An 18,185-nucleotide genomic window follows, 5' to 3' on the forward strand; every position below is an offset into this window, starting at 1 on the left:
AATACACAGAGGAGTTATACCAGAAAGATCTGGATGGCCCCGACAACCCAGATAGTATGGTTGCTGACCTTGAGCCAGACATCCTGGAGAGTGAAATCAAGTGGGCCTTAGAAACCATGGCTAACAACAAGGCCAGTGGAGGTGATGGCATTCCAGTTGAACTATTTAAAATCTTAAAAGATGATACTGTTAAGGTGCTACACTCAATATGCCAGCAAGTTTGGAAAACTCAACAGTGGCCAGAGGATTGGAAAGATTAGTCTACATTCCAATCTCAATGAAGGATGTTCCAGCTACCATACAGTTGCACTCATTTCACACGCTAGCAAGATTACACTCAAAATCCTACAAAGTAGGCTTCAGCAGCATGTGGACCAAGAACTCCCAGAAATACAAGCTGGATTTCGAAGGAACTGGAGACCAAATTGCTAACATGCACTCGATTATGGAGAAAGCTGTAGAGTTCCAGAAAAAACATCTACTTCTACTTCGTTGGCTATGCAAAAGCCTTTGACTGTGTGGACCATAGCAAACTATGGCAAGTCCTTAACGAAATGGGAGTGCCTGACCACCTTATCTGTCTCCTGAGAAACCTATATGTGGGACAGGAAGCAACAGTTAGAGCTGGATATGGAACAACTGATTGGTTCAAAATTGGGAAAGGAGTATGACAAGGCTGTATATTGTCCCCCTGCTTATTTAACTTATATGCAGAATACATCATGCAAAAGGCTGGACTGGAGGAATCCCAAACCAGAATTAAGATTGCCGGAAGAAATATCAAAAACCTCTGATATGCAGATGATACCACTCTGATGGCAGAAGGTGAGGAGGATTTAAAGAACCTCTCAATGAGGGTGAAAGAGGAGAGTGCAAAAAATGGTCTAATGCTCAACATCAACAAGAGCCTCGTGGCGCAGTGGTTAAAACGCTGTACTGCAGCTAAAACTGTGCTCACGACCTGGGGTTCAAATCCCAGGTAGCCGGCTCAAGGTTGACTCAGCCTTCCATCCTTCCGAGGTCGGTAAAATGAGTACCCAGCTTGCTGGGGGGCATTGTGTAGCCTGTATAATTAAAAATTGTAAACCGCCCGGAGAGTGCTTGTAGCGCTATGGGGCGGTATATAAGTCCAATAAATAAATAAAATAAATAAATAAAAAAACTAAGATCATGGCCACTGGTCCTATCACCTCCTGGAAAATAGAAGGGGAAGATATGGAGGCAGTGACAGATTTTACTTTCTTGGGCTCCATGATCACTACAGATGGTGTCAGCAGCCACGAAATTAAAAGACGCCTGCTTCTTCAGAGGAAAGTGATGACAAACCTAGACAGCATCTTAAAAAGCAGAGACATCACCTTGTCGACAAAAGTATGCACAGTCAAAGCTATGGTTTTTCCTAAAGCAATGTGTGGAAGTGAGAGCTGGATCACAAAGAAGGCTGACCACCAAAGAATTGATGCCTTTGAATTGTGGTGCTGGAGGGACTCTTGAGGCTCCTCTGGACTGCAAGGAGATCAAACCTATCTATTCTAAGGAAATCAACCCTGAGTGCTCACTGGAAGGACAGATGAAGCTGAGGCCCCAATACTTTGGCCATCTCATGAGAAGAGAAGACTCCCTGGAAGAGACCCTGATGTTGGGAAAGTGTGAAGGCAAGAGGAGAAGGGGATGACAGAGGATGAGATGGCTGGACAGGGTCATCGAAGCTACCAACATGAATTTGACCCAACTCCGGGAGGCAGTGGAAGACAGGAGGGCCTGGTGTGCTCTGGTTCATGGTGTCACAAAGAGCCAGACACGACTAAACAACAAATCATAATTGCATTTACTTGCAGTTCTCTTAAATATATAACTATTCTGTAATGATTTCAGAGAAGTCCAACAGTTGCCAGATTGGAGTTCACATGGGGGGGCCGGGCTCCATAGGTTTCTGTGTAGATCATTGGTTCCTAACCTTGATATTCTTGGATTAAAACTCCCAGATACCTTCACCACTGGCTGCGCTCACCAGGATTTCAGGGAGTTGTAATGGACCCATGGTTGGGAACTACTGGTAAGGGGGTCAGGAGTACGTTTCCTTCTTGTATCTTGTAGAAGAAGAGCTAGTTTGAGTGATCTTTAGCAGGCTGCACAGTGCAAAGCACTCTCAGAAGAAGGGAATGGTAAACCACTTCTAGGTACTTGTACGTACCTAGAAAACCTTGGAAATAGTTTATGAGGTAGAATTTCCTTGGGGGCACATTATTATTATCAATAGAAGATCTAGATGAAAATAATTTATTTTTAACCTTCTTATCAGGAAGACAGTTCACAATGTCTATGTGTCACATTATCAAATGTCCTACTTGCACAAGGATTGGAAATGTATTATTGGATTACAACTCCTATCATCCTTCATCATGAATTTTTAAACATATGTTTATTATGCCAGAAAAGATAAGGAAAAACAAAAAGACTGCAAAAGACGAACATTAAACAAAAAGGACAGCAATAATAGTAAAAAGGATGCCCATACATAAGCTTCTGTGAAAAGTTTACAAATGTCTAAAATATAGCTACATAATCTATATGTCATACATTATACATTTGCATCTTGACAGAGTTGTAAGGTTCTCAGTCACTGGAGTAAGAGATAGACATTTATCTTTTCGATGTTATATGTAATATATATTTTAGCAACAATAAGGGCACAGAAAATCCAGTTTTACTGATATTTGTTGTGAGGCACTTTCTCCCAAATATGGTCCTTCTAAGAAATTCCTGCTTGTGATGCTTGTTGCTGGTGATTTTCTTCTACAAAAAGTGGAGGAAGAAACTAGTTACAGTATTAGTTATTCTTGACTTGATTGTAAGCAAAAGAGATAATATACTGTAGTAGTAGAAGAAGCAGTAAGGGGAACTCTGTGGGAAAGTGACTACATTCTATTTGAGATATTGATTTCAAAGGAAACAGAAACAGAATGTACACTGGGTTTTAAGAAAGCCAATTTTAATAAACTCAGAAGACTGATAAGTAAGGTCTCGCAGCAGGAGATCCTGACAGGAAAACAAGTCCAAGATGGATGGGAGTTTCTTAAAAAGGAAATTCTAAATTCTAAAGGCACAGCTGCAAACAATCCTAACAAGAAAAAGGTGGAAGATAGCAAAAGAGATAAATGTGGCTTTACAAGAGAACCAGAAAATTTAAAAAAGGTACATATAGCAAGTAGAAGGAAGACCAGAACACGAAGAACAAGGAACAAAGAATTGCAAGCATAACATTAGTGAATGTTTAACCTCAAGACTGACAAGATATGGTGGCATTTTTCAAATACTTGAAAGCAATCCTACAGAGAAGGGGAAGGATCTGTTCTCAATCATCTCAGAGTGCAGGACCCGCAACAATGGGCTCAAGTTACAGGAAGCCAGATTTCAGGTGAATATCAGGGAAAACTTCCTAACTATTAGAATACTACAACAGTGGAACCAGTTATCATGGGAGGTGGTGAGTGCTCCAGTGCTGGAGGCATTCAAGGGAAAGTTAGATAATGATATTAGTTATCCTCTGATTTGGCTTCCTGCTTTGAGCAGGGCATTGGACATGATGGTCTTTTAGTCCCCCTCCAACTCAATTATTCTATGATTCTTTGACCCAAGCATAATCAATAGGGTACTGAAGCCCCATGTGTCAAAATGGCAATTTCTGACAATGACACAAACACTGGTAACTTGTACAGGATACCTGTGTGCTGAGTAAGGATGTTGTATGTGATCCTTGTCAATATAGAGTTGTGTGCTTTTAGAACCTTTTTCAAATTTGTGATAATTCTACACATCTGAAGTTTCTGCAGCCATTCAAGAGTTCTCTGGTAGAGCAGAAGTGCAAGAATTGTGGTTTCTAAGCCATTAAGAAGTCACTACATTTTGCCAGAGGCTTTGTCACTGACGCTGAGAAGCTTGCTCAGTGAAGCTCCTTCTCATTTTTGGATCCTCCATTCTATAATTATTGCAGTGCAATATTTTTGACAAGCAGAATTTGAAAAACAAAAGATTTGAGTGTGATTGCATTAACCTTTTTAGTTTTCAATAAATTATCTATTGTTTTAAGCATCCACTAGACTGCAGTATCTGTTCTTCTGTGTCATTGGTAGGATTGTTTTAGAAAATAAAATATGCAAAACAATGTAATGTAAACCCTTAACAGGTGCTTGTATTTTGTGTTTCAAACAAGCTTCACTCACTTTCATACTGAAAGGGTAATGCGTATAAAATAAGTAACTTGTTACATATCTGGTCAGTGAGACTGGAGTCTTTTCTTTGAGGGAGATCCTGTCTAAATGCTTTTCCTGGCAACATTGCTTGTTTATGTCTCTTGGTCTGGCAGCAGTGCCTGCTTTTTCTGAGCATGTTCTGCAGACTTGCCAAGCACAGCTGGATTGGATTTTTCAGGTTTCTAGATTGGAGATTTGGCGACTGAACTGATTGTTTTTGTAGGAGCTAGCCTTGTGAGATTAATTTGTCCATTGTTAGTAATTCATATCATTAACACATATCAAAATGGCAAATAATAGTAAAATTGATACAATATTTCTGGCTAAAATGATTTAGAGTAAGAGATTTTTTTAAATTTTTTTAAATTTTTTTAAAGGAACTGCATCTTTACTGGGAGTGGTAGTTATGGTGGAAAAGAGTAGAAACAAGGCATACTTATGACCTGCTTCAAAAAAAACACAAGCTGCATTTTTTACACACTAATTTATATCTTCTTTCTCTTACAGAGCTAAATACCACAAGTTAAAATATGGCACAGAGCTGAATCAGGGAGACATGAAACCGCCAAACTATGATTCTGGTAAGGATTGATTTGTGTGGAAGAAAGCAAATAAGAGTGCATGGAAGACAAAGCTTTAATTTTGTGAATAATGCTAAGTTTGTTTGGCTTGATGTGGGTGGAACAAGAATCAGAGCTTAAGGATCAGGAATGAGAAATAGGGAGAGCACAGAGTGCTGTCCTCTGAAGATGCCGGCCACAGAGACTGGCGAAATGTTAGGAAGAACAACTTTCAGAGCCCGAAAAACCCACAACAACCAGAAATAGGGGTGTTTGTACTCTGCTACTTTGCATGCATATCTCCCCCTCATATTTGCTATTTCTAAGTATAATACAGTAATAAGATCTGTGGCTGTTATCCAGCTGGCTTTAAATGAAACTGAGTTTGTTCCAAGCTCTGCTTTAAAAACATAGTTTTTTATTTGGAGTCCGAAAGAGACTTCAAGGATTGTACATCTTGTATAACCAGAGTTAGCAACAGTTGGACAGTATCATGGATCAAATCAAAATGCAGAAGGGAAGGAGGCATTTGATTGCCTAATCCTGTGGTCTGGTCTCTTAAAATTAATTTATTTATTTATATCCTTGTTTTGTCTGAAAACAGAGACTTAGTGTCCTACTTCAAATGTATAAAGTTCATATCAAAATTTGGCTTCTCTCCTTGCACATACGAGATAAGCAAGGGTGCTGACAGTACATAGTAGTACAGTGGTGCCTCGCTTAACGAGCGCACCATTAACGATGAATCCGCATAGCGACCCGTTTTTTGCGGTTGTTAATGCGATCGCATTGGGATGTTTACATAGGCTAAACATCACATTGCGATCATTTCTGCACCTGGCGGCCATTTTGGGAACAGCTGATCGTCGGTTCCAAAATGGCCGCCGGGTGCAGAAAATACCGCCCTCACCATTTTCGCGCCCAGCCCTCACTTACCGAGGGCGCAAAAATGGCGGCGCTATGGAGAAACTTTGCAGAACGGTGAGTTTAAGAGCCATAGTTTCTATGGCGTTTTCCATTCTGCATAGCGATGTTTCCCCATAGCGACGGTTAATCCGGAACGGATTAACCTCACTATGCGGGGCACCACTGTATTGCTTGTAAATTCCTAAGATTACCTTTTTTAATTAATTAATTAGTTTTAAATAATTTTGTTTCAATTTAACAAGCAAATTGCTTTTAATCCAGTGTTCGTTCCTGGTTCTATTAAGAAAATGATGTTTGGAAAACACCTAACAGTGACATATCCTTCATTCCCCAAACTCAGTTATCATCCGCCATTGCCTCACCTACCTGAATCCTAGTAGTTTCCTTTTACTCTCTTTCTCTTAAAACACTGTTTTGAAGAGGTGAAGCAAGAAAAACAATGCTTAAAACTTGATTTATTAAAATATGTTAAATTTCTGCTCTCAGTTACGATTGACATTTGTTTCCCCTATCTATATAGTTCCTTGATTGTTGCAGCTTGTAATTGTAAAAATATAGTATGTGCTATAAGGAATTAAATTGGTGCAGTTATTTTATTTCATTTCTGAAACATGGGCTGAAATTTGTTATGCAAGTAGAAGGTAAATGGCATGATATTATTTGCTTCTCATCAGTGATTAAAGAGCCCCTATTGGGATTCTCAAGCTCATGCCAAGCTAGTGGGTGTTTGCAACCTCCCCCCCTCCAAAGAATTGCAGCAGCTGTCTCTCTTATGTGACCTGGAAACAAGTGAATCTTCATACTGTTTGTCTCCCAACTGTGTAACAAAATAGCATTTCAGTCATTGTGTCGTGTACATATGAGAAAAAGAAGCTCTACAAATGTATGGAAATTATGGAAATATTTTTTTTCTCTTAAGTAAACCATTCTACAGCTTTTCGATGTGTGTTTCACTATGATTTTAATAGTTACCAATACCAATCATTGTTGGAAAATAGCAAAAGGACACTGTTTGATAAATAATTCTATGTTTTTAAGATATTGCTCTTACTTTTTCAGATGAAGGGAACGAAACTGAGGTTCAGTCACAGCCAAATAGTCAGTTAATATGGAAGCAAGGACGGCAGTTACTGAGACAGTAAGTAATCTAAAAGTTGAATTCATTTTGTTTCTTTTTCATTGCAGCACTGTTTTGTGGCTGCCCATTTTCTCAGTACTAGGGCTCTAGAGAGATGCAACCTTAAATGGATTTCTATAATTTATCTGGAAATTTAATGTAATTTAAATTTAGGGGACGTGGTGGTGCAGCGGGTTAAACCGCAGAAGCCTCTGTGCTGCAGGGTCAGAAGACCAGCAGTCGTAAGATCGAATCCACACAGTGGAGTGAGCTCCCATCTCTTGTCCCAGCTCCAGCCAACCTAGCAGTTTGAAAGCATGTAAATGCAAGTAGATAAATAGATACCACCTTGGTGGGAAGGTAACGGTGTTCTGTGTCTAGTTGCGCTGGCCACGTGACCACGGAAATTGTCTTCAGACAAACGCTGGCTCTATGGCTTGGAAATGGGGATGAGCACCGCCCCCTAGAGTCGAACACGACTGGACTAAATGTCAAGGGGAACCTTTACCTTTACCTATAATTTATCTATGCCTTTACCAGTATTTACCCAAGGGCATTGTCATCTGGTCTCTGGCTGTGACTGTTTGAGAGCATAAATGCTACAGCAGCATTCCTTTTAAACCAAGCAGGGTAAAGGTAGGGAGGCCTATTCTATTTGCTGCTTAATTGAAATTCCTCACAGCAGCTTCTGGCCATTGATCCATTTATGCCAGTGAAATCATTCATGAGATATGCCATTTGTGTGTATTGGTGTGGAGCAGGGAGAGAAGTATTCATGGTTTAACAAGTCACAACTAGTGTAGGCCCAGTGAATCAGTGGGGATTTGGTGAGTCAGCTTGATTAGGCCCATTTGAATTCATGGAACATATGGAGGAGTGTCACTTACTATGCTAAGATACAGGATTTTTAGCCAGTGTGTCAAATTATTGGTCTATTTAATTTAGCCTTAACTAGTGTGCCCCCCTCCAGATCATTTGGATTATGGTTTCCATGGTTTCACAGTATGGCCTATGGTAAGAGAATAATGGGAACTGTAATTCAAACTATCTGTTAAGGCATTGAGTTTGGAACTAATATTTCGCTTTATATCATGTACATTGACAGCAGTCTTTCCTGTCAGCAGGAATTGCAAGGGGTTGAATCTGAGTCTTCTTGCATGTACATGTTCAGGCCCCCTGAGCTATGGCCCTTAAAGATAACAAACCCGTGATGAAAGTGAATATAATATTGATCTAAAATTGATTTATGTATTGAAAAATATTCTGTGAGATTGAGATGTATTAAGTAATGTTATGGATGTGAATCTACAGTAGCTGAGTGTAAATGAGACATCTAGTGAGCAGCTTCTCTTCTTCTCCCTCCGTTCACCCCCTTGCACATGCTCAAAATCTGCTCTAGAACATCCCTTAATCTCCTGGAGTACTGTATATATGTAGTATGTGCAGAGAGGACAGAGTTCCCCTTTTCTTTCTATTATGCTGATGGAAGCTGATTTTTTAATGAGGGGACTAATTGGATACACCGCTATGGCAGTACATCTTCCAGATATTTCTTACTCTGGGTAACACAGACTTTTCGTTCAGATATTGTTCATCCAGAGACAGTGTGTGTGAGAGAGAGAGAGAGAGAGCAAGCTAAGAGACAATGCATTTTTGTACAATGTGCAGTTTTAATAAAATTGGAATTCTTATAAAATTTATTTAAGGCTTTGATCTCTGGAACTCATTGTGGGAAGTTTATGGGTTCGATTCAAACTGTTGTTTCCAGAATCCTACTGAAGGAAAGGAAGGGAAACAGGAAGCAGTTTTTGCTTACTACCCTTTTTTCAATGCAAGCCACTGCCTCTAATAAGCCTGTACCCGTCCTAGGTTCTCCTGAGCAGTTTTGCAGTGGGCTGCAGGAGAAATGAGGTATTTGCAAAAATTGTATCTCCTTGTACCTGATTTCAGTTTACAGGAGCTCTAGATATTTAAATATTCAGTAGTTAAAAAAGAATGGTGTGATTGAAAAGTTGTGCAGCATTTCTCCTTTTGGTTAAGTATAATGAATACTGTATTCATATATACATGGACAGCAAAGCTCTTCCCTATTCTTGGTGACTCTAGAGACTGGTACTGCAAGAGACAGCTGGTACAAGATGATTTGTAAGCCTGTTGTGTCAGCACACAGCCACATTCTTCTTCGTACCACTTAAGTGTTGATCACTTCTGGGTGGCTTGCAGATATTGACTGTAACATTTTGGCAGCTCCTGAGCAACTGATATGGTTCCTGTTCACACAGATACCTTCAAGAGGTGGGATACACGGACACAATATTGGATGTGAAGTCAAAACGGGTACGGACTTTGTTGGGTCTTTCAGGTGGTGGTCCTGAGCGGGAAAATGATAAAAATCAAGAATCAATGGTGAATGGCACAGATGCTGAAGTTAAAGAAAAAGTAATGATTGGGTAAGTATTTTTGAAGAGTGGAGTAATCCCAATAGTGCAACTTTTGCTTTTAAAGAAATCTACTTAAGTAAAAATTCTCAGTGCTGACATACTATTATAGTATGCCATTCAAAGACTGTGCATAAGGGAGCAAGACAGTACTTTGGGTCTCTCCTTTTTTTTTGTAATCTTTCTCTTTGTTCTGTATTGTATAACATGTAAATTATGTATTGAACATTTAATCTTTTAGATTTGTTATTTAGCTTATTAATGGGTTCTTTACTAAGAGGCTCTAGTCATTACACTCAGTTGAGTTTTTAATTTGCCTGCTTATCAGATAGATAATGTACAAATTTTGAAAGGAGCGCTCTGTCCTGCTATGTTACCTGGTTGTTGCTTACCTGCCAGTATGTCATTACAGTAATTCTGTGCATTCCCATAATACCAGTGTTAGATAGCTTCTGTTAATTAGCTTAGAACAGATACAGATTGAAGACAGAAGGATAGTTAATTAGTTTGCATGCGGAACTCAGAATTAATGAACTCTTTGTTTACATATTCTTTTATTTTTCTTCTGGGACAACTCTAATAAAGGGAAAGTGCTCTGACTTACTGCTGTCACAGTAGTAAGTGCAAATCAGCAAGTGCCATACAAAAGCATCCATCATGGAAACATATGTTTAAAAGCAAAGCTCATTTGCTGCTTCCCAGAGTGATGTAATTGTGACATAATAGTTCCTTAGAGAAAAGTTACTTGTTCTGTTGCTGGAACTTTTTACACAAGCTAATGTATTTGCTAATGTACAGATTCCAATGACAACTTTTACGTTCAAGACCATCAAGTGACTTGGGATGCATCCTGGAAGATTTCAAGGCCATCAGTGGAAACATTGTTTTGATAGTTTGACAGATATACCTAGTGATAGTTACACATGTTTCATTATGTTTAATGAAAGAAATGTTACACTTCAAATCTCCACACTACTTTTAGAAAAGATAAGTACCACAACTCAGCATGACGTAAGCAAAGAGTGCTAAACATTTAACCTTTGTATTAACATGTAATATTTTCAGTGTTTGCTGTGGATGTAAAAGATGCATTTTGCCATTAACGTTTTGGGTAAAATAAATGCAACAAATGAAACAGCTTCATTAGAGTGAACATAGCCTATTTTAATCCAGTGCTTTATTTTAATAACATTTATTTTCCCTTTTGCAAGTTAAGTAAAAAAATGACATTGCATTGTTTGCTTTCTGATCTATAATGTGCAATAATAAAGCCCCAAACACTTGATTTTTAAATATTTTTTAAAAATTACCTTTAATGAAGGAGTATCATTGTAAAGAATCTACATCTTGTGAGGCAATATATTTAAGATGTTTTTTCCAAGCCATAAGTGCTTACCTGTAAATGTTTTTCAGATGTCTTGCAGATTGACATAGTGTGACATTTCAATAGGTTTTACAACTGATGAAGACTGTTAGATGACTAAACCTCAAACAGACAACTCTGCAAAAAATTCATAATGTGCATGTGTTGATACAAGTATTTAGATGTAATGACTTGTGAAGGAACTTTGCAATAAATAGCCATATTACGTGAAAACTTCCTTTAACACAAACAAAACTGAGTTTGAGCTTTAAAAAAACTTGCATTTTCTTTGCTAAATATTCTCTAGATCAGGCATTAGATATGACTAAGGATGGGTTTTGCATATGTATCACTGAATCTTTCCAATGTTTAATCTTTTTCACATCATTTGTGATTATGATCCCTTTGGCTTGAACACAGTAAAACATTTAATATGAGCAAAATACACTTTCAGTAATCCAGGGGAGGAAACTTGGATTTTCACTGATTTTCTTCATGTACATGCAGCCTCCTATGTTACGTAAGATTTTGAAGGATCCTCTGAGGCTCTGAAGTTGTCACAGAGAGCTCAATGGGCCAGAGGAAACAAGAAAACATATCTGCAAATAAGACATTGCTTAGGGTTTTTAGGACTAAAGGACTGTTTTCCTCATTTCTTATCCCTACTTTTTATTGCTACATCTTGTTCTGGATCCCAGCTGGTCAGAGATTATGTTGTAAATGAGAGAACATCAAATTATTGGTTAGATATAGCTATAGTATAATGCTGTGAAGCCTGTTCAAAGTGCAGATCATGTTTTCTGCCCACATGCTGAATTGCCTTTTTGATGATACCATGTGGTAATCTGATGACTATGTGACAACATCATGAAGTGAATGTGGAGTATAGTCTGGAAGTGGTTTGCATTCTGAAAGGGTGCCAGGAAGCGAGCTAGGCTGCAAGCATATTTGGCTTTGTTCATAGTTTTCATCTTTTAAGTTTTGTCAAAAATGACACACTTTCAAAATGGAGATGAAAAATCCATGGAATTTCAATCTCTTTCCCTCTTTCCTGTTTTGGTTCAGTCCTTTTTGAAACTTTTTAAAAAAACAAACAACAACAACAACAATAACAACAAAAAACACAAGAATATAAATCCCAAGGGCTGAGTTTGCATACTTATTGCACAGGACTGTTAGGACTTAGGCTGGTGAATTGATTTGTATTCCAGAAAGTAGAAAGAATAAAGGTTGTAAAACAGTCAGATCGTTTTTGCCCCATCCCTCTGTTGTTTTACAAATTGTGGTATCTGTAGTCCTCCCTCCCATATCTCCAGATCTGCATTAGACAACAAACTGCACAGAAAACAAACCATGGCTAGAAATGTCCTCACATATGTGATGGCGTAAGGGTGATCATGTAGTATCCCCTCCACCAAGAGGCTCATCTTCGTTACATCGGCTGTGTACCTATGCAGAGTCAGGTGCATGGCTGATTGTGCAAAGGGAGGCTGGCAGGAGGGCAAAAACCAGTGTGCAATTGCCCTTGTTTGCACCGTTTTTCTCCAATTTGATTTTAGTCCATAGAACTGAAATTGCAGTTTTAATAGAAATAATTATAAAGGAGATGTAACAAGGTGATGTAGTAATCCACATTTGCTCTGTACAATAAACAGTAAGTTCTGGAGTGATAATGATGGTCTTGAACAGTACAGTGATGCCTCGCAAGGTGAATGCCTTGCGCAACGAAAAACTTGCAAGACGAAAGCATTTTGCGATTTTTTTGGTGACTCGCAAGACAAATTTTTCTATGGCTGTGCTTTGCAAGTCGAATAGGATCGCATTAATTAAATTTCAGTGCATTCCTATGGGAAACCATGCTTTGCAATATGAAATGATTCACGCAACAAATTATTTTCATCTTGTGAGGCATCACTGTAGTTTCCAATCATGAGTAATCCAGATCGTCTTTGACTGGAGCTTCCAGAAACCCTGGCCAACATGGCTAGTGGTAAAAACTTCTGGCAACTGCAGTCCAAGAACACCTTAACTAATAAAGGCTGGGAAGCTCTGGTGTAGGACTCTTAATTTTAAAGGATATAAAATAAGACATCTTGATTTTATTTTGTACAGTGGTGCCTCGCTTAACGATGTTAATTGGTTCCCAGAAAAACATCACTATGGGAAAACATCGCTAAGCGAAACACCATTTCCCATAGGAATGCATTGAAAACCGGATAATCCGTTCCAATGGAACGGATTACCGTCCTTAAGCGAAAATCGCCATAGGAAACATCGCTAAGCGAAACAATGTTTTCCCCATTGGAATGCATTGAAGCCTATTCAGTGCATTCCAATGGTTTTGACAGGTCCGTTTTTGCTATTTTAAGTGTGTCTTAAAATGTTCAAAAACTGTTTTAAATGCTTGGGATCATTAGTGCACCTTGTGAAACCTTTGCAACTTAATTTGGCTTTGTTCTGACTCTTCGTTAATTTTTGGTGAATTCCCCCCCCCCTTGGAATGCATTGAACTGTAGGTTTGACAGCTGTCAAACCTACAGTTCAATGCATTCCAATGGGGGGGAAATTCACCAAAAATTAATGAAGAGTCAGAACAAAGCCAAATTACGTTTGCAAAGTTTTCACAAGATGCACTAATGATCCCGAGCATTTAAAACAGCTTTTGAACATTTTAAGACACTTTAAAAATAGCGAAAACCGACATCGCTAAGCGAAACGGGGACCTAAACTGTCATCGCTAAGCGAGGCAAGGTCCCAAACATCGCTATGCGAAATTTCCCCATAGGGAACATCGCTAAATGGAGTGCAAAATCGCTCCAAAAACCTCATCGCTAAGCGAATACATCGCTAAATGAGGCAATCACTAAGCGAGGCACCACTGTATTTAAATCTGATTTTCAACATTCTCATTCAGTGTATAGATGATAAACATAAACTTCATTTAGAAGCACTTTATTTTGCATAGTTTCTTCGGAAATATGTATAAAAGGGGTTCAGAATGTGTTTATAATGTAAAACTCACTGTTTAGCGCAGCAAATACAACCCCATTACACAATTTAGTTTTACAGTGTTACATAATTGCAATCCATCTATTGTACAATTATACATACCTCTAGATATGTATATCTACTTGTGGTGGTAAGTAGAATCATCCATGCATAGGCATTTTCAGGCATATATGTATGAATAAAACTACAGTGCAATATTTCTACGATATGATAGTGGCTATCTGCAAAAAGAAATATATTAATTGACTGTGTGTGCATTCTCTACACTTTAAGACACTTCTGCACTTTTGTTGTAATTGTATACATGCTTACTTAGGAGTAAGACTCACTGAACTCAGTAAATGTACATAGGAATCCACTGTTTTGATAACCTATTAGTGTGCATGAGGAGAGTATTGGAAATGGTACCTTTGCTTATTTTCAGTGGCAGCGGACTTTGCTTGGGCCTGTTTACTATCTTCCAAAATAATATTGAGTGACATGACATTAATGAACATTCTTTTCTTGTGTTTCTGTTTCCTGTAATATAAGAGAGATACAATGAGAGAGAAACTGATTTGCATGCCCTGTGATAGCCATGTAGATTTTTATGAGTCATCAAGATATACTGCAAAATATATACATGAAAATGCAATATAGAAATATGATGTGCCAGTTCTTCTAATTTGAGTGTTACCCAACAATTGTGAATAAAATTAAGTGAAGCCTTGATTATGAAAGGCTTGTTACTTGAAAACGATCTGTATTTTCAAGAAAAAGGTCACTGAAACTCTGATCTAGCAAAGAATTCTGTATTATGTATAAAAATTTCTGAATTTTCCACCAGCTATGTATGTTTTTTTCTTTTTACTGTCTGGACCATGAATTTAAGGATTGCAAAGCGTGTGGAAATTTGGTAGCTTCATGGACCAAAATATTCAGTAAATATACAGGTTTCGACAGCTATAGTGGTTGTGGCATCAGTTATTGACTTGTTGCCTACAAAGATCTCTTTCTTCCATATTGGAAAAAGTGAGACCCAGAAAGATATTTCTGGTTTTTTTTGAAGTCTGAAGTAGTAATCTATTTCATCTCAAGACTTAAATGTCTGATTACATTAGTTAAGGCATTTCTCTGCAGTCTCCAAACAAAAAGAAAAGGTTTGCAGAGACAAAAGTAAGAAGTTTGGTGCATCTGTTTAGTAACAGAAATATTGGCTAGCCTCTTAAAATATAGGGGTTCACATTATTTCATTTCCAGAAACTTGGTAGCACTGTGTGTTTCCATTTTAAAGCAAATTCTGTTTTTGCATTAGATACCAAAATATACTAATTAAAGTACTAATTAAAACAAAGTAAATAAATAGTACACAGTAGCATTTATATGAATGGATGGTAAAAGCTGATTTTAAGGAGGTGCAGGAGAAAGAATCATCATCAAATCTTACCTTTTCCCTACTTCTTCATGAGATCGGAATCCTCTTCACTGATTTAGGGATTAAATCCAATGTGTATTGTTCCTAGTTGTTACTGTGCAGTACTATATAACTAAGCATTAAAAAATATAGATCTAGTGGAAAAATAATTCAATTTTAAAAGGCTAACCCAGTGTTCTGCTGGTGGAACCTTCAGAAGCTTCCTGCAGCCCCCCACATCTCCTGAAAATCAGCTTGTGGATTTCCCAGTCTTCCAGAACTGATTTTTCTGGTACTTGGTTGGGGAGGGTTGTAGTAGATAAAGGGAATCAACACTTTCCCAGTTTTGCTCTACTGTGCTGTTTCTCCATTGGGATCTTGTCCAATTTATTTTGCTATATTGCATTTTATAAAGCACAGTAAAGCAAGGAAAGACATAGTAACTTATGTTGCCCTTTTTCATCTAGGAAACCAGATCTGACAGATTCTGCCTCTCTGCTGGAGACATTCAAATTCCTTGAAAATGCCGCAGCAGAATTTAGTGATGAAGATGAAGATGATTATATTGATGGAAGAGAGAGAACAATCATGGACACTTCAACGGTGGGCTGAGAACTCTAAAAGTAAAATAAGACTTGGAGTGGTGATATCTGTATTTATATGTCAAATCTGTAGATATCCTTATGTGTGGGTTAAGTGCAAGGACTGTAGCACATTTCATTTGCAAGTCAGTCTGACAAAATTCTTGGTATGAGAATTGAGATCTTTCCATTTTGGATAATTTCTCTGTTCAATAAATCTCTGTGTTCCCGTGTGTGTTGAAGAGAGAGTGGCTCACACACAAACTGGAACCTATGTTAGTAATGATAAGTGAAGGAGTGATGAATTTCCTATCACCTCTTCAGCAATTAGAAGCTCATCACCTCTGAGATCTATGTTTAAATTATGCAAATATGAATTTTATGATTCTTTGTTATATATTAGTACAGTTAAGGTTTAAACTGCAAAGTGACAGAGATCCTTCTGGTATGTCTCTCCCCCCCCTGCATTTTACTTGTGCAGAGGACAAAAAGAACATTTATATGATTGCTTAATTTTATATTCTGCTCTTCACAGATTGTAAGGAAAAGAGTGGTGTCTGATAACAGTGAAGACAAAGATACTGAAGAAGCACTGAAGGAGTTTGATTTCTTGGCTACATCAGATGAAGGGGATGGAGAATCCAGAAGTTCAGGAGATGGTACAGACTGGGGTAAGGAAGTGAAAAGAGATACTCCAGAAATACAGGACCTTCTCTAACAGGAAAAATTTATATTGAGACTGCAGTATCCTTAGGGAAATGATACTGTAGTGTCTGTGTCTTTTCTGACACAGGCGCTACGATATCCTTTCTCTAAGGATACATTGTCAGATTCCAATTTTTATCTATTTTCTGTGTAAAAGAAACGGTTCTGTCCGTAACTACAGCCTTTCGCTTAAATTAGTGGCTGTGACTCTAGGCAAGGTGTGGACAACTTTCAGTGATCTCTGGACTATTGTTGCCCTTATTTGACATGGTTGCATAACCCCTTTGACAGCTTTTCTCAAAGCAACAAAAATGTTTGTCCCCCCCCCCCCCAATGCAAACCATAGCCCCTGGAGGCCTTGAGGACTACAGTTTATACTATTCACCTGTACTTTCCCTTTTGTGGCCTGCAATCTGGGCATATGTGTTCATATGTTTGTGTGCGAAATTATATGTACACTTAGCATTTTTAGATTTATGCTGTTTCTAGATTTGGGGAGATTGAGGGAGAGCTAATAAGGATTTCAGAGTAACTGAGCGTTTTGGAGGACTGTGTGCTGCCTGCAGGCTCATTTTACCAAACTATGCTCTAGACCCTATTTTATAGAGAAGAGATTCTGTGGTTCTTTCCTCTTGGGATGTTACTAAAACATAAAGCAAAAACTGTTAACTTTTAAAGTATGCAGCATATAAAATGTCTTAATCACATAAAATATAGAGGCTCACTGTGAACTAGGGTAAGGAACAGTATTAAAATAGCATAAGTACTGTAATGCAATTATCAATCTGTACCTCACAGCGATAGACCAAGGAGGAAGTTTTAGAACTATTGGATAGCTCAGTGGTTTTTGGTAGAGGTTGAGATTTCTATTCCCCTCTGTGCTTCTTTGACTCCATAGGGTCCCTTCCAATTCTGCAGTTCTAAGATATTATTATTATTAAAAAGTTTTCTTATACAATGGTGCCTCGTAAGACGAGCGCTTCGTTTAACAAAGAAATCACATAACGAAGAAGTTTCCTACGGGGTTTTTTTCACTGCGATGATCGGTTACCTGCTTCGCTAACCAATTATTGCAAAACGAAGATTTTCGAACAGCTGATCGGCAGTTTCAAAATGGCCGCCAGGTAAAAACATGGCCGCCCACTGTTTTCTGGGACGGATTCCCCGCTGTACAGGCAGCGAAAATGACCGCGCTATGGAGGAACTTCGCTGGACAGTGAGTTTCAAGCCCATAGGAACGCATTAATCGGGTTTTAATGCGTTTCTATGTGCTTTTTAAAATTGCTTTACGATGTTTTAGTTCTACAGCGATTTCGCTGGAACGAATTAACATTGTAATGCGAGGCACCACTGTATTACACTACATGTGTTATAATTAGACATAGGCCAATCCTCCTTGATATCTTAGTCTTTGTGTCAGACTAGGCTGCTGAGTTCATTTTCATTGGTGTTGTCATCAGATGGGAGTTTGACATACAGTGTGTGATTACCTCTCTCCCTTTACCGACACTGAAGTAAAATTATTCTCCTATTTGTCTTGCAAGACTGTTTAATTTGGTCTACCTCAGTTACAAGTTCCTTTCCTATATGTTGGTTCAGCCATCGTAGTCATATGTAAATAAATAAATAAATGAACATAATCTGTTCCAGTCATCTTGTCATCTAGTCATGTTTAAAATTAATCTAGTCTTTTCACTTTGCATATATATGAATTTCACATAACATGTCTGGAATGGCATTTTTGTTTTCTTTTCCCCAACCAAACACAGATAGTTTGAAATGGGGATTTAAAGAGTGCTTTTGTCTTTATAGCCTGTCTCTAATATCTCATCATATTAA

At 38.2% G+C, this 18,185-nt stretch overlaps 1 protein-coding gene across 2 annotated transcripts in view; it reads left to right on the forward strand.

The window, feature by feature from the left end:
* STRN (striatin) overlaps positions 1–18,185 on the forward strand; it is a 56,060-nt gene that overhangs the window by 17,767 nt on the left and 20,108 nt on the right. For both annotated transcript variants that reach the window (XM_020802851.3, XM_072992553.2), the window contains exons 3-7: positions 4,761–4,834; positions 6,800–6,878; positions 9,140–9,307; positions 15,528–15,663; positions 16,177–16,312. In XM_020802851.3, the coding sequence (XP_020658510.2) occupies positions 4,761–4,834; positions 6,800–6,878; positions 9,140–9,307; positions 15,528–15,663; positions 16,177–16,312 (593 nt within the window). The remainder of the gene's footprint in view (positions 1–4,760; positions 4,835–6,799; positions 6,879–9,139; positions 9,308–15,527; positions 15,664–16,176; positions 16,313–18,185) is intronic.

Source organism: Pogona vitticeps, chromosome 1 (assembly GCF_051106095.1).
Source record: "Pogona vitticeps strain Pit_001003342236 chromosome 1, PviZW2.1, whole genome shotgun sequence".
NCBI classification, from domain to species: Eukaryota; Metazoa; Chordata; class Lepidosauria; order Squamata; family Agamidae; genus Pogona; species Pogona vitticeps.